This window comes from Dichomitus squalens (genome assembly GCF_000275845.1).
Source record: "Dichomitus squalens LYAD-421 SS1 unplaced genomic scaffold DICSQscaffold_11, whole genome shotgun sequence".
Lineage (NCBI taxonomy): Eukaryota > Fungi > Basidiomycota > Agaricomycetes > Polyporales > Polyporaceae > Dichomitus > Dichomitus squalens.
The window spans coordinates 244,068-259,806 of NW_006766893.1; the positions used below are offsets into that span (position 1 = coordinate 244,068).

General features: G+C 54.5%; 6 protein-coding genes and 1 pseudogene across 7 annotated transcripts; 5 read left to right on the plus strand and 2 right to left on the minus strand.

The window, feature by feature from the left end:
- Positions 1 to 208: 208 nt before the first annotated feature.
- DICSQDRAFT_85477 (terpenoid cyclases/Protein prenyltransferase) lies at positions 209 to 2,525 on the plus strand. The gene is made up of 9 exons (XM_007365148.1): positions 209 to 491; positions 542 to 697; positions 759 to 842; positions 904 to 1,052; positions 1,107 to 1,523; positions 1,598 to 1,685; positions 1,756 to 1,889; positions 1,943 to 2,079; positions 2,161 to 2,525. The coding sequence occupies exons 1-9, from the start codon at positions 220 to 222 to the stop codon at positions 2,269 to 2,271; spliced, it is 1,548 nt and encodes a 515-aa protein (XP_007365210.1). The 5' UTR covers positions 209 to 219; the 3' UTR covers positions 2,272 to 2,525.
- Positions 2,526 to 3,098: 573 nt separating this feature from the next.
- Positions 3,099 to 4,949, minus strand: DICSQDRAFT_58994 (uncharacterized protein; the record flags this gene model as incomplete). Its single annotated transcript, XM_007365149.1, has 2 exons — positions 3,099 to 4,643; positions 4,707 to 4,949. The coding sequence occupies 2 exons, from the start codon at positions 4,947 to 4,949 to the stop codon at positions 3,099 to 3,101; spliced, it is 1,788 nt and encodes a 595-aa protein (XP_007365211.1).
- Positions 4,950 to 6,667: 1,718 nt separating this feature from the next.
- DICSQDRAFT_126706 (uncharacterized protein) lies at positions 6,668 to 9,027 on the minus strand (the record flags this gene model as incomplete). The annotated part of the gene is made up of 9 exons (XM_007365150.1): positions 6,668 to 6,980; positions 7,031 to 7,221; positions 7,274 to 7,390; positions 7,462 to 7,663; positions 7,713 to 7,942; positions 7,989 to 8,115; positions 8,165 to 8,347; positions 8,394 to 8,739; positions 8,901 to 9,027. 9 exons carry the CDS (start codon positions 9,025 to 9,027, stop codon positions 6,668 to 6,670), a joined length of 1,836 nt encoding a protein of 611 aa, XP_007365212.1.
- Positions 9,028 to 10,565: 1,538 nt separating this feature from the next.
- DICSQDRAFT_59433 (uncharacterized protein) lies at positions 10,566 to 12,085 on the plus strand (the record flags this gene model as incomplete). The annotated part of the gene is made up of 4 exons (XM_007365151.1): positions 10,566 to 11,231; positions 11,317 to 11,543; positions 11,610 to 11,862; positions 11,915 to 12,085. 4 exons carry the CDS (start codon positions 10,566 to 10,568, stop codon positions 12,083 to 12,085), a joined length of 1,317 nt encoding a protein of 438 aa, XP_007365213.1.
- A 32-nt stretch (positions 12,086 to 12,117) lies between these two features.
- On the plus strand, positions 12,118 to 13,716 carry DICSQDRAFT_59447 (uncharacterized protein; the record flags this gene model as incomplete). Its single annotated transcript, XM_007365152.1, has 3 exons — positions 12,118 to 12,237; positions 12,297 to 12,386; positions 13,384 to 13,716. Coding segments are annotated over 3 exons (543 nt in total), but the record flags the coding sequence as incomplete, so codon positions are not given.
- On the plus strand, positions 12,975 to 13,053 carry DICSQDRAFT_t70 (annotated as a pseudogene). The gene has a single exon. The product of its transcript is annotated as a tRNA-OTHER (tRNA).
- Positions 13,717 to 13,760: 44 nt separating the features above from the next.
- DICSQDRAFT_59324 (uncharacterized protein) lies at positions 13,761 to 14,816 on the plus strand (the record flags this gene model as incomplete). The annotated part of the gene is made up of 2 exons (XM_007365153.1): positions 13,761 to 14,096; positions 14,214 to 14,816. Coding segments are annotated over 2 exons (939 nt in total), but the record flags the coding sequence as incomplete, so codon positions are not given.
- Between the last annotated feature and the right edge of the window lie 923 nt (positions 14,817 to 15,739).

Sequence of the window (15,739 nt, forward strand, 5' to 3'; positions counted from 1 at the left end):
TAACAAGACCCACAGCCTGGCTGAACGTGTACAAAGCCTTGGGTATTGTCCACTTTCTGCGCGCAGGCGTGCCTGCTATCTCAAGTATCTGACAGATCGTCTACCCTCCGGACAGTCTCAGCAATACAATCAGCAGCAAACCCTACGACTTGCTGAAACGTTCTCGGAAACTCCACCAATACTAACTAACTTTGAATGGCAGCCCCAAGGGCAAGCGAGATGGTGGCAACGCCCACTGATGGTTATCCCACGGCAACTTCCTCGCTTCAGTCCGATACGGAGATCACTATCAAGTCGCATCTTCCCTCGTCCGGTACCCCTCAAATCGCGCTGCAGAAGAAGTCCCATTTCGAGTTCCTTCTCCGCAACCTCCGCCAAGGCTTCCCAGAACGGTACACCTCTCAGGATGCCAGTCAACCTTGGCTGATATACTGGACACTTCACGGGTTCAGCATCCTCGGCGCGGGTCTGGACGATCAGACCAAGAAGAGGTGGGCTGCATGAAGTCTGTAGGGAGCCGCATCTGAATGCTTTCATGCAGAACGATAGAGACCTTACTAGCGCTGCAACATCCAGATGGAGGCTTTGCGGGTGGCCCCGGTCAAGCAGCACATCTTCTTCCTACTTATGCAGCTATTTGCGCCTTCGCCGTAGTCGGTCGACCCGGTGAAGGTGGGGGATGGGATGCCATAGATCGGTGAAGCTTGTGGAACTAATCCCTCATCCCGATCGTTCCTGATGCCCTATGGATCATGTAGCAACAAGATGTACAACTTCTTCATGTCGCTAAAGCAAGCGGATGGCTCCTTTCTTGTGAGTCATCATGGTGAGGTGGATGTTAGGCGAGTACAAGTCGAACGTTTCAGCTCTATGACATCCGATTAGACTCTGTCTGATTCACAGAGGGATATACTGTCTGCTCGTGGTAGCCACCCTACTCAACTTGATCACGCCAGAGCTGTTGGCAGGCGTACCCGACTTCCTGGCGACATGTCAGACCTACGAAGGCGGCTTCGGTAATGCATCATTTCCAGGATGGGCTTTCGGATCAGGTAAGGGTTGCCAGTGCATGACCGCCAAATTGGCGAATTCACGTCAGATCTCAGATGACACGGAGGCAACAACACCTCTGTCAAGTCCGAGAGACCCGACTGCGCCCCGCCCTCCCCTCGGCGAGGCTCACGGAGGCTACACATTCTGTGCCACAGCGTCCTGGGTGCTTCTGCAACCGTTCATCAAACTGTATCATCCTCCTGTGCCCGGCAGTCCTCTCCCCGAGCCGAAGATCAACACACGTGCCCTACTCCGCTGGTGTGTGCAGATGCAGGGCCTCCCCATCGAACTCGGAGGGTTCAAGGGCCGGACAAACAAACTGGTCGACGGTTGCTACAGCTGGTGGGTTGGCGGCTGTGTCGTCCTAGTGGAGACATTACTTGGTCTTGCGGCGTCGCATATCGCCGCAGGCGAAGAACCTACCGACGAACATGACGAGGACAGTGCAAAGGCGTGGGATGATGCTGATGGTGAGCACAGTTCACATGACTATTGATCGCTTGGCTGAACACCTCGAACTATGCCATCGCCCGATGTCCCTCAGACTCGCTCTTCAACAGGCGTGCTCTGCAAGAGTACATCCTATGCGCTGGACAGCATCCGGCTGGGGGTCTACGAGACAAGCCGCCCAAGTCAGTGTCGTCTCCCGCGCTTTACCTCGTATAGCTTGTCATGGTCTTTGTTGATGCTTGCGATCGTTAGACCAGCGGATGCTTACCACACCCTGTACTGTGCCGCCGGTTTAGCCGCCGCTCAGCACCGCGTTGTTCCATCCAAGGCTCGCGAGAAGGCTGTTTTGTTGACGTGGGATCCAGTACAAGCACACGCGAAGAGCGGTACGCTCCCATCCGGCATATCTCGACTTACGCTGGATATTGACTGCGCGTAGGCGCGACATACGTCTCCCCCTCGGACGTAGAGCGTGAGACGTTTGAAGAATTGCGAAAACAGATGTTCGCACACGCGCTCTCTTGGTCCGAGGAAGAAGGCACGACTACGTACGTTGGCGGCGCGGCCAATCGCGTGGTAAGTGCCATGGCCAACCTAATGCCTCTGATACACGAGGCGATCGGCTTCTCACCGTTGGCACGCTGTCCTATCTTGCAGAATGCTGCGCACCCCATCTTCAACCTCACAATTACGCATGCGGACGGAATTTTGGCCCATTTCTACGGTCAGATGCCGCCGTCACGCTACCCCCCACGCGGCAAGAAGTGAAGGAGATCAGCGAGCGCAACGGAAGACGGTGCGGTAGACTTCAAGGATTGGTTGACAGAAGGTTATGGAGGATACTCCGGATCTCATGATGTGACGCGGAGACCGGTCCCTATGTGAGACAGCAGTCTGATTGGAAAGCACTCGGTATCCATGTGCTATGGGTTTACCTAACCTTGCGCGCTATGTGGTTCCACGCGCCCTCTGCTCACGTCTTCACAGTAACATGCTGCAGCCAGACGACGTGATAGCAGCCGATGTCGGCCTCCGTCCGGGACAGCCGCGATAATGGAATCTTCTGAATTCCAGGCATCGCGTCCATGAAGGTATCTCTGCTGTCACCCAAGTCTCGCGACCGTGAGTATTTCTACACGAGGTAGGTTGTGATAGTATGTGCGAGGCCCCCAGAACCTTGACAGTGGATTTTTGGGGCGATAGGGGCGCGGCCGCCTGTCCCTCCTGATATTCAGGGGGCACCGTCATCGTCCATGCATTTTGGTGCGATTATCGTTCTGGTGACAGCAAAAGCTGGAGCCGGACTTTATATCAGTCGGCGGATCAGAGTGCACGAGGATGGGTGATCCTGCCACTGCGTTATTTTCGCAAGGAGCCGCAATACGTATTCGTGGATTTGGTGTGGCACAACGGCTAGGTATCGGTACGTACAATGTCAGTCATTGATGAGGATTTGTAGAGAAACATGACGACGGGATAATGTCGCGGAGCTCACATCTGCCCTGCGAGACGATCCTTCTACATAGCCTTGTGAGGTTGGGATGTAGACGTGCTGCGGGGACTTACCAGAACAGGGACGTAGTATAGCCCAGCCTCTACGGGGTCCTTCCCGTCCTTCCCCTCAAATCTTGCACTTCTCGCTCCAACGAGCTCAATCTCTGCCTATCCTCCCTCCTTGACATCTCCAATACCGCCATCTGCTTTTCGAGCCCCTCAATGCGCGCCTTCTCCTCCATCCGGGCCTTCGTAGTGATGGGAAGCAGCTTCGACACTTCGATCCAGCGCACCCAACACGCAGACATCTCCGCGCGAAGGGAGACGGGGATAAGCGCGTGTTCCATGGCGATATCGAAGGCGTCAGGCCACCGCAGGCCGCAGCAGACGGAGCAATCGAGTGGGAGTATCTGGCTTAGGAAAAGGGTCACAGTTTCGGCTCTCGCGATGGCAGATAACCCGACGGCGAAGGTCTGGAGGCAACGGAAACGAGGCAGGTCCTGTGAGTGTGGGTGTTGATGGAAAGAGGGGACGGTCGTCGCATCGACGTGGAGTCCGAGGTGACGGAGGTTTGGGCAATTACGAGCGAATGGGAGCAATGAGCGCAGCGTGAGGCAGGGGCCATTCGCTTCAGGGACGGGTTCGGCGTTGAGCTGCAGGCTTTCCAGCGACGGCCAGCTGCTCGCGAGTTCGTCGATATCGTTGTCGGCAAGGTTCAGTGCGTAGTCCCATCGCAGCTCGAAAGCTCGAAGAGACCTGGCGGAGAAAAGGGGACGAAAGCATTCTAGAGATGGACGTTCGGAGAGGGGTGGAGGAGGGGATAGAAGGGGCGAATCCGGAGCAATGATGTAGTCTACAGAGAGTTCGACGAGGGAGGTGCAACGATCACGTATCGCTATGAAAAGCTCGCGGAGAGCTTCTGGCGTCGCGATCACGACACTCTTCAAGTGTAGTTCTGTTAAGTGTGCAGGGAACAAGGACGAGCGGATAGAATGCGTAGCATCAGCGACCTGAGCGCTAAATGATAGGCTGCGGAGTACGGGAAAGGCGTCGTTAGAAAACGCCGGGACGAGATGAGTGACGTCTGCCCGGTCTCCGGGTTCTGCACGTGCGGGGTCTCCCAGAGAAATGGTGTCCAATTGCTGGAGAATTGAAAGCTCGTTGAAAAGCCTCGAGGTTAGGCAATAAATCGGTAGCGAGATCTTACGTAGTCGCGGAAATCCCCGTATAAGGATCGAGACTTCCTCCTCGAGTTGTCGCATAGGTCCGGCCAGACTAAGGTCCAGGACGGTCAAGTCCTTGCATCGTGCACACACCTGGCGAACGTAGTCTGTGAGAGAAGAAGGTTCGGATCGATACAAATGCAGGCCAAGGTGTTTTACGCGCCGGTGCACGAACGCCAGACAAAGTCGCTGCCTCTCCGGGGCGCATGCATACCAGACAAGCGACTGGAGGTTGGGGAATATGTCGTCGGTCGGGCAAGTAGTGGTCAAATCTGCGAAGACTTTCGGATGCAGCAACGTCGGACGCTTAGACTTCTCCATGGCGTTGCGTGCGTGCCGCTGATCATGGCGCAAGCTGCGGACCCGTCCAGAATAGCGTTGAAAACGTTGCCAGTCCGCGGGTACCAATGGCCTTTTGAATACCTGACAAGTTACGTTACAGAAAGTCAGATCAAAGAAACAATAGCGAGGCAAAGTCATACTAACATAAGCCCCAGGTATTCGTGCTGTCGAGGCCGGGACACGCTCGGTTTTGAAAGCAAGCGGCGCAAGGACAGTCAAGACTCGTCTGAGGTCATTCACCTCGGACCAAAGAGCGTCAAGGGCGAGTTCTGCCCAATGTTTGCAGACGCAGGCCGCTCGTGCAAGGTCGCGATCATCGAGGTACGAGAACATCATCGTGAGGAGTTCGTCAATGTGTCCCAAAGAACGACGGTGGTTGCGATCCATGTGTGGCAGATCGAGTATTTAGAGATGCGAGCTGAATTTGAGGTAAGGGGGGAGTCGAGGAAGACAGCATGTCGACTACCGGAAGAATTTGCCGGTCTATATACCGCATTGTGTTCTACACGGGATAGACACCGATAAGACCCCGGAATCGCCTGTTCAATCGGATGGCCGCCTACCAGTTTGGATCTGGATCTGGCTGCAATCTTCTCAGGCCATTCGACTTCTCTGAACGGGGTTGTCCTCTGTGATGACATGAAGCACTGTTCACTGCAAGGCGAATATGGAGGACACGGTGCTTCCATGACTGAGCCAGACACAGGCTTGGCGGTCCACAATCTGAGGCGTTGCCCGGGAGCGGAGAGGAGGTACGATTAGCGGAAAATGAACTTGACCGGTTCAAGACCATCTGTGCCTCGTGAGATTGATCGGTGGTTAGTTGCCGCCCCGGCTTTCAACGTGTCGCTCTCGGCCTTCCAAATTCTCCGAAAATGCCTTCTCGCGACGCCCAGCGATCACGGAACCGATATACCTCCCACCACACGATGCGGACAATTTCTTTGTAACTGGTATGAGCGGTTGACTTCGGTTCTGATTCGAGGACGTGGATGCAGGGTGGGGTTGGCAATAGAAGCCTGCATCCAAATGAAACATCAGTGAGGCGAAGCTCGCTGGAGCGGTGTGAATGTCGCGATCGAGTAGCTCAGTTCTCATGGGAAAGAATCTTGTTCAAGGTTGCCGAGAACATGACAGATTTGATATAGCGATGAGACGCCCATGTGCTGACAACCCCAGCCTCGGCCATCGGTGACATCAGCAAAAGCGCTAAAATGTCCCTGTAGATAACCCTCCCGGGCCTATACAGGCAAGTCCTGAGATATGCGGCATGGTGTGAGGATCATTCCAATGGACCTGTTGTGTTTCCTTCAGAAGGCCATGTACATGTCCCCACCGGGCGGACAGGCTATGCTCGGGAACACCTGGCAATACCACCGAGATGTCGCTAGTATTGCATGGTGTTGCTGAGGATTGCTGTGCCATGCGATGCCAGCGTCTGAGCGCCATACCATTTGGAGTTGCCCGAGATTGTCGGGATTGTGAGACAGGGCGAATGCGAAAAGTCGGGGGATAGTAAGGCAATAAGACATGCATATTGCACGATACTCACTGAATCCCCTCGGATTTCGAGTATCGGAGGCTCAGACAAGCACAGGAGCATACCCTGTACCCCTAGCAATGATAACGGATATTACTTTGTACTACGCGATTCCGCTCAGGACTCGGATGGGCGGGCAGAGTAGTATATTGCAGAAAACCACGCAAATACAGGTGAGCACGTGTATACGATGAGAGCGCACAATGCACCAAGGGAGAGCAAGATGTCCGCCCGCGAGGAAACCAGTGAGAACATAGTCGGCTACGACAACATCGGTGGTCGCCGCAACCAGGCGGCCCAGATCCGTGAGCTTGTCGAGCTCCCCAGAGGTCAAGAAAGAGCGCAATGTGATCGCTGCCACAAGACGGCCCAGATCCGTGAGCTTGTCGAGCTCCCCAGAGGCTACGACAACATCGGTGGTCGCCGCAACCAGGCGGCCCAGATCCGTGAGCTTGTCGAGCTCCCCAGAGGTCAAGAAAGAGCGCGATGTGATCGCTGCCACAAGACGGCACAGATCCGCGAGCTTGTCGAGCTCACGAGAGGTCAAGAAAGAGCGGGATCACTTCTACCCGTACAAATCATCGGCGGGCTCGGCCGGATTTTCGGAAGGGGGCGATGTACTTCCTGCGACTTCCACGAAGTGTGTGTTGGTGTCGACAAGCTCGTAAGAGGATGAACGGGACCGTGGATCATCAGCCGGTTGTGGGGAAGCGTTATGGCCAGACTTCGTGTGCTGCGCGCGACGTGCCTTGAGCTCCGCCATGCGGGCTTTGAGTACCTGTGCGCGAACGTTGTCATCGTAGTCGTTTCCTTCTTCTTCCATATCAGCGTCCGGATCCTGCTGGTCTGGAGCGCCCGCTTCGCTTCCGAAAACCTTGCTATATTGTCCAGGTTAGTATGTATATGGACGCTAGCATCCAGAACTCACTCGTTGTAGAATGTGAATATATTCCATTCTAAAGGATCCTCCGATGGCTCCAGGTAGTCGTCCTCGATGTCTTGTTCCCACGCCTCGTACCCGACCGTCAGAAACCGGTGGAGGGCAGTGTGCAAGCAGTGTCCGGATCGCTGCCCGTCATCGCCATTCCACCGATCGTCTGTGCTGAGAAGGTATCGGAGCTATGGGAAGTGGAACGTTGAGTTGTGAACCATGCAAAAATGGGAGACGTACGAGAGTGACGACATATACTAAATAATCGGGAGTAACCTTGGTGATGCTGTATATATCAACAAGGGGTGCACGGCCGAAGCCGCGCATACCCCCTGTGCGCCCCACTGCAGACGGGCCCTGGAACAAGTGTCGAAAGCACTGTGATATTGTCGCTTAGTAAGAGGATGCGGGGCTTGAGGAAAACGTACGGAAAGAACGAAGTCGCTCTTGAAAATGTGGCGGTCAGGATGTCTGTTGTCGTACTTGAGGTTGGTTGGGAAAAGGAAGCTCGGGTAAGAATTATTGTCGTCGCTATGCTGAGGGCGATCCCCTTGGTGGCGCTTCTTGCGGCGCATCGCGCTGCTTGCTGCTTGAATCTTCTTGTGTTGGGTGACCTTGAGCTTGCAGTATCTGCAGGGCGGTGTCGAGGATTAGAATGTATCAGAGGAGGAGGACATACTTTGGGGGATCGAGGTTGAACTTCGCCAGTTCGTCAATAGGGACGACCAGGCGGCCCGTGGCAGTTGAGCAGTACCCGCCGTTTCGAGTCTTGAGGTCGCTCATCGAGCCCGGGGCAGGTGGGGGGATGACATAGTCGTTCGATATGATGACGTAGGGAAAGTACGAATGGAAACTTGTCTTCAGTGTTGAAATGTCGGTGGTGCGACCAGCGGCGGCGTGAACTTGCATCTGGGGAAAATGAGATGGTCTCGAGGTGCAGGACATGGGTACGTACATATTTAGCAAAAAGGAAAACATCGTCGGGGCTGAGCAGTATATGCTCGCAGAGGGCCGTGAACAGTGGGATCTCATCGCAGAGATGGAAAAACTTGTTCGTATAGAATCTAGCCGTAGCAGGGCTCCTAGGGCAAATCGTCAGAGGGCAATCAAAGTGAAGAGAAAGGCACATACATGTGCGGGATGGACTTGTAGCATGCCTCATAATCGTCGGCATCGTGGGGGGCTGCGCGCATCACGGTCATGCCACACACAATGGTTTTATGAATATCAGTATACAAGCCACACAACCGGTGGCAATGGCGGCCCCACGTCTTGAAGTGCTCGGTCAGTTGTTTGGGGTCGGCGTCCGCCTCACTGAAGAACGTCAGTAATGTCCGGTTGAATTACATGTACGACGTACCGGACGTGGAATTTATTTTTCTTCTTGCTTTTGCGTATCGCCTTCAAAAATCGTCGCGCGTCGGCGGGCGATAGGTCTTCTTCACTATCACCTTTTACGTGGTTGATGTCCTCTTCCTCACACCTACCTTCGGCGTTATCCTCTCCCTCGTCCTCATCCTCGACCTCTCCCTCGTCCTCGTTCTGGTCCTCCTCCGGCTCCTCCTCGTCCTCCTCAGCCTGCGAGACAAGGGGACGTCGTGACCCCTTCTTGCGGGGGACATTTTCTTCGGAAAGGGCTTCGTCGCTGTTGTCCATCCGTGCTTCATTGGCTGCCTTCATCCTCCTGATGGCGTCGGTGAAGGAGTCTTGTATACGTTGGGGGGAGTCATTCGATGTCGAGGGAGGTGGCAAGGAGGCTGGAGGCTGGGTGGATGACGATGTATCCGAGGATGTGGGAGGACGCAAAGAAGAGGTGTGGTGAGACGACGAGGGGTGTGTTGTGGAATGGCGCGGCCATTGAGACGACCGGCTGCTAGATCCGTCTGGATCGGGCTCCTGTCGATCAGGGTTGCACCGGTTCGGGCCTTGAGACTGGGTCCCGGCGGGATCGGAGCCGTTTGGCGCGGACTTGGTTTTCTTTCTCGTAGGTCCATCGTCTTGAGGGGGACGTGGCCGTTTTTGTGTTGGGAGTGTGTCGGGTAGGGGTATAATCGGACTGTATCAGTGAGATGTTAGTGACCAGGTGCATATATGCGGTCCAAACAGTGCATACAGTGCCTGATTGCCTCGTGTACCCTTACTCTTGGCACCGGTGACCACGGGCGGCTGAGACACCTGGCGGCGGTCACGAATCTTCAGTTTCTTACCGTTGTTCGCTTTGTCTTTAGGCATGGCAACGTGTGAGAAAAGGAAGAGATGGTGTGGTTGTGGGACAAAGTGGGAAGTTCACGTCTTTGACGTGAGGACGACCTTTATACGGTAGGGCGTGAAGAGCTATGACGTGTTTAGGCGTCTACGCGTTGTCCAGTGGAACGCGTCGATCACGTGACCGCGCTGGCAGGTGGTGAGTGCAATCTTAGCCGAGAAAAGATCCCTGTCAAACCCTCCATCATTGCGACTGACTACATGCGCGTCCTGTGGGCTCTGCTCATCCTCTCCATTTTTTTCTTGATGCCTCAAGAGCGTTGCTATGGGTGTCAGGACACGTTCAAGGACCTGGGCTCTCACCTCCGAGTGTGCACCAAGGCACACAGCTTCTACGACGGCGGCCTCCGGCGACGAGTTGACAACAAGGGAAAGATAAAGCAATTTCGGGAGGCCCTCGCCCAGCGGAAAGTGGCTGAGGAGCGCGCGAAGACCGCCGAGAGGCATGCGCGACTCACGGCTCGAAAGGCTCAATTAGAGGTACGTCGGTCGCTCATGGTGACGAGCACTACCCGAGTTACGTTCCTATCGAGGTACGAGAGACCACCCATTCTGTGTGTCGATACAACACACCTGTGTTGTTTCAGGGGACCAATGTCGACGCTCTCCCAGTTGCCCCTGTAGCTATTGAGGGCCACAGTCTCTTCTACTCCAGATTTTGTCTCGGGGTCGCATGTGCGCACTGCTGACCGCATATATCCAGGCCGAACGCGAGGCGAGTATTCCGGTATTTGTCGACCCGGCCCCAGAGGGACATCACCAACGTCGTATCCCTGCCAAGCTCGCCGAGATGCTCCCTACCTCACTCCGAGGTCTCCCCAACTTCCGTCTCAAACCCGGCGTCACAGCACCCATGGCCCGCCGATCAGGTCTCGTCCCGCATGCCGCTCCTCCTGCTTCCCTATCTGTTGCCTCCTCTCGACCGCGCGCGACGGTCGAGGATGCCCCTGAAGATGGCATGGAAGGCGTTGAGCCTCCCACGCGCCCTCCGTCCCCACCACCCGCCTTGCCTCCCCCAATCGACACACCTCCGAACCGCTTTGGGGTCTTCAGGCAGTACAGAGCCACCCCTCGCAGTGACCCGGAGAGCGGGCTTTCACTCGAAGCTTTCGCAGACGCAGGCACACACCTTCGTGCCCCTCCGGCCCCCGGTGAACGCGACGCGTTGCGACCATTCGGTCCTACAGTGCGCTCGTGGCTTTCTGGCGCAAGGGACGTGGCTGCAAACTCTTTTGCGCCATTCTTGAACTGGTCGACGTTCAAACTTATGGAGTGGCAGTATTCAGGCTCAATAACAAAATCCGGGGCAGAACTACAGCGCCTGGTCGACGACGTCATTCTCGACGACAGGTTCAACAAGGAGGATCTCTTGGGGTTTAATGTTGATCGTGAGCAGCGGCGACTTGACGATTTCCAGGCGACCAGTGGTGCCTTTTCAGCCAAAGATGGCTGGCGCGAAGAGTCTGTATTGCTTCACCTGCCGAAGCCCGGCCTTCAACAGGAGGATGAAGAACATACCCCTGCCTTCCTTGTGGACAAAATCTGGGTCCGAAGCTTTCTCGAGGTCGTCAAGGCGGGGTTCCGCGACATCTCGGCTCGCCAGTACCATTGGTTCCCGCACAGACTCTTTCGCACTCGTGCTACTCCCGATAACCCCACCGCTAAACCCGAACGTCTGTTCACAGACGTCTACAATTCTGATGCCATGATCCGCGAGCACGAGGAGATCCAGAAGCGCCCCCGTAACCCCGATGACCCCCCCGATGTCGAGTACGTGGTCAGCGGGATCATGGTATACTCCGACTCTACCCATCTCACCAATTTTGGAACGGCATCGTTGTGGCCCATCTACGCGTTTTTCGCGAACCTCTCAAAACATCTTCGGTTCAAGCCTTCAATGTTTGCCGCGCATCATCTCGCATACGTGCCCTCGGTAAGTCCATGACTCCTCACAGGTCCCATGCCATTTTCCATGCCTTCGGGTGATGCGACTGTCAGCTGAACCTCTATCTCCGTAGTTGCCTGCCAGTTTACTCAGATTTTACGAAGACACGTATGGCGCACCGGCGTCCGCTGCTGTCATCCGCCTACTCAAGTACGACCTGATGACCAAGGTCTGGCTCCTCCTCCTCAATGCAGAATTCATGCATGCCTTCGAACACGGTGTCATCGTTGTCTGTGGGGATGGCGTCACGCGGCGAATATTCCCGCGTATATTCATGTACCTTGCTGATTATCCCGAGAAGTAGGTACCATATCAGTTATCCGATGCATTGCGGCAACAACACCAGCTCACACCTGATATCTTCAGGTGCCTACTCGCCTGTCTCAAAACCCTCGCCCGATGTGCCTGCCCCGATTGTTCAATGGACAAGTGCTCGTTCTGGAAGATGGGGATGAAGAAGGACAAGGCAGACCGGGTCAAACACGCCCGTGAAGATACCGGAGTCCTCCAGGACTTGATCGCCCGGGTCCGCCGATGGATTTACGAAGACGGGACTACCCCCGATAGCGACCACATCAAGAAAACGAAACTCGGTTTTTTTTCCATGGCACCTGTGCGAGTACGTTCTACGTACTACCTCTGATTACTGCGTGTCACTCATGACGTAGCAGTCAGCTTTTTCGCAGCGTTTCGCAGCGTTTGGACGCAACGTCTACCAGTTATTTGTGCCCGACCTGATGCACGAATTCGAGCTTGGCGTGTGGAAGGGAACATTCACGCATCTCGTCCGGATACTCATTGCCGCAGGTCATGATGGTGTTCAAAAATTGGACGAACGGTGAGCGTGCAGTAACCCTTTCGGTGATATGTACTGATGACACTATGTAGTTATTCAATGATTTCGACGTTTGGGCGCGCAACCATCCGGCGATTCAGCGACAATGTGTCCGGCATGAAGAAGATGGCTGCCCGCGATTTCGAACAGAATCTCAAGGTCAGTCAGGGCGCACCCTCTACCTCTTCGTCCTTGTCTTTGTCTAATGTAACCAACAGTGCGCCATCCCATGTTTCGAGAACCTCTTGCCAGAGCCATACAACTCCATCAGGAAAACGTCACGGACTTGGACCCATACTTGGGCCCAAGTTCATGTACTTGGACTCAAGTCCGTGTACTTGGCCTCAAGTCCGTGTACTTGGCCCCAAGTCCGTGTACTTGGCCCCAAGTCCGTGTACTTGGCCCCAAGTCCATGTACTTGGCCCCAAGTCCGTGTACTTGGTCCCAAGTACACGGACTTGACCCAAGTCTATATACTTGGGGTACTTGGGGTACTTGTGCCACAACTTGAACTTTACATGTTGACTTCAGTATACTCAGGCCTCAATTTGAGCAATTGGTGTTCTATCAGTCACACATCTTGTATACTTTTTATGTAATAATATCTATCATAGACATCCATACACTAGTTGTAAACCAGTCTGTTTTAAGGCTGTAGAAGCAGCTTTATAGTCTATTAGAAGAAGGGCAATAACATGTGATAGAAGACTTTAAGTTGTTACAATGTGCTTGTTTCAGTAGTGATACAGAGGTACAATATCCAGATAATGCTCAAGAATAGTGGTATCAGTGGTGGATGTCCAAGTTCTGCTATGGTACAGGAGAGGATGGTGAAGAATTTCTCGGAGTCCAGCAAAGAGCGCTATATATGGCTGCTATTCTGTGCTACAGTGTGAGCTTCTGTAGTGTAGTGGTTGAACATGCTGTGTTGGACACTGAGATTGCAGATTGCTGGTTCAATTCCCTCTGGTGGCATTTTTTTTGCCGCCGCTGCACCCACTAACAAATATTGTACACTTGACCTTGATCAAGAGCAGCTGTCCTTTGGTTTACTTCCATGCATATCATCTTTATTATTCAATACATCTCACAGTGAACTTGGGCATGAACTTGAACAGGGACTTGGAGGACTTGGCCAAGTACCTGGTACTTGGCCAAGTCGACCCACCCGACTTGGCCAAGTCCATTGGACTTGGGGTACTTGAGGTACTTGGGATACTTGAGGTACTTGGCCAAGTACCCCAAGTACCTGTACAAGTCCGTGACATTTTCCTGATGTCACGCATTCTCGACATGCTATTCGAGCTCACGCGATGGCATGCCTTAGCCAAGCTCCAACTCCACTCTGAGTCGACCATCGCTGCATTGGACGCATCGACCAGCACCCTTGGGCAGGCCATGCGTGCCTTCCTTCGGCATGTTTGCCGTCAATACTCAACACAGGAGCTCCCCAAGGAAACGCAGTCCCGACAACGACGCAAAGCCGTGTCCGGACAGAATGCGCGGTCTGCTACGACTGTATCGCCCAAGCAAAAGGCGTTTACAGTCTTGAACACTCCCAAGTATCATCGTCTAGGTGACTACGCACGCAGCATTTCTGAAACAGGTACCATGGACAATAAGTCCACACAGGCGGTATGTAACGTTACTAGACGTTGCGTGCATATTGTTGCTAACCAAAACAGGGCGAGTTCGAACATCGGCGAGTCAAACAGTTCTACAGACGCACTAACAAGAATCAGGCTTTCGGCGGACAAATTGCCCGGGAGGTTCGTCGCGCCGAAATCATCCACAAGATCCAGCAATCACAGGGCAACGGTGCCAAGCCACGCAACAAGACACGGAAACCGAAGAGGGCCTCCGCAGCTTGTGGAAAGCGACTGCACGTTCATTTCGAGCAAGCGGAACCCCTTCCGCCCACTCAGCCCAACCGGCACTATCACATTTCAGATGAGAAGCGGTTTCCAGTTCGACTCGATGACTTCCTGTACGATAACGAGGGCGATCCAGCATGCGAAGTATGTTGTGCCCAGTCCGCATTCACGGTCTCCCCACTCCATCACCTGTGGCCTGCGCGACAACAATCACCCATGCTGTTACCCACTCACTGTAGTGTTACTGACCGCGACTCACAGAATTTTGTATGGGAACTCAAGGCGCATTTACACCGCCGGTTGCCAGGTGGCGAAACACTACCCCCGGACTATATGCCCACGGTCGACGACATCTTCTCCGTACGGATCGAAAACGACAAACTCTATCAGCACAAGGTCTTCCGGTTAAACTACACGACGTATGACATGCGACGAGACCAAGACTCCATCAACCCCCGGACTCATCCCGATATCATGATGCTTGCTCCCGAAGGGGCCCCCCACCCATATTTGTATGCCCGTGTCATCGGAATCTTCCATGTTGAGGCATACCGCGCTGGCGAGAGTTTGGATGGTGCTGACGACACTGATATGGAGCTTATTCATGTTCTATGGGTTAGGTGGTTCGACCTCGATCCCCGCGCTCCTGGCGGGTTCAAGGCACGTCGTCTCCCGCGCCTCAAGTGGGCGGCACTCGACGACGGCGCATTCGGATTCGTGTCTCCGGACCAGGTTCTACGTGCCGCACACCTGATGCCGGCTTTTGCGCATGGGCAGTCGGATGCCGCGCTGCCGGGTTATAGCGTTGCACGCCACGAAGATGACGAAGACACAGATTGGAAGTTTCATTACGTCGGAATGTAAGGTTTACACATAGCATCCTGGTCACTTCATACTTACGTACATTGCACAGTTTTGTGGATCGCGACATGTTTATGAGATACTATGGCGACGCGGTTGGGCACCAGCGGGGCGACTCCGGCAAGCCTGGCCCGGCACCTGTGCCAGCACCAGAGCCGATCACCCCACTCGTAGGGGATGGCTATGACGACGAGGTTGACGAGGAACCCCAGGACGCCACTACTGATTCCGGAAAACCTTTGGGAAACGACCAGGAATGGCCACTAGGACCGGATGGGGAAGAGGGTGAAGCGGAGAAGCCTCTGGACGATGGTGAGAACGAGGATGAGGAGGACGGACCTGACGATGATGACCGAGTTGAGAGCGACGACAGCGGAGATGATGCCGCTCTTGGGCCAGAAGATGGGGAGGCAGGTATGGATGAGGATGAAGATGAGTTAGCTCGTCTAGGCTTTGCGGCCATGTAATTACCACCGCATAGCTTCAAACACGCCTCAGTCTGCGCCAGCACCGAGAAGGCGATGAACGACAGCCTGCACCGTGAGCTAACCAGTGAATATCCTTGTTGCTATATACGAGCATTATACACCCTTGCACGAGCAAACGAGGTCATGCAAACCCAAGCAATTATCGTGCCATCGTACAATCTCCTCGCCAATCGTGCCCGATATTTTGGGTATTCCGAGGACAGGCCCCTCCTGCGCTCGAATCGGGCGCTCATGCTGTCTCGCGCCTGAACAGGCGCTTCAGGCCATATCCGCAATGCTCAAGGCGATTTTTGCGCTTTTGCTGATGGACGCGTGACGCCCGAGAAATTCGGACTTCCTCCTTCAAGTTTGTCGCCGAAGTCATTGTAGAAGCGTCAGTCGGTTGTATGTCCCGAGGGCCTCTAGCGTAACGCCAAACGGCGTTGTCATGTAGTCTCC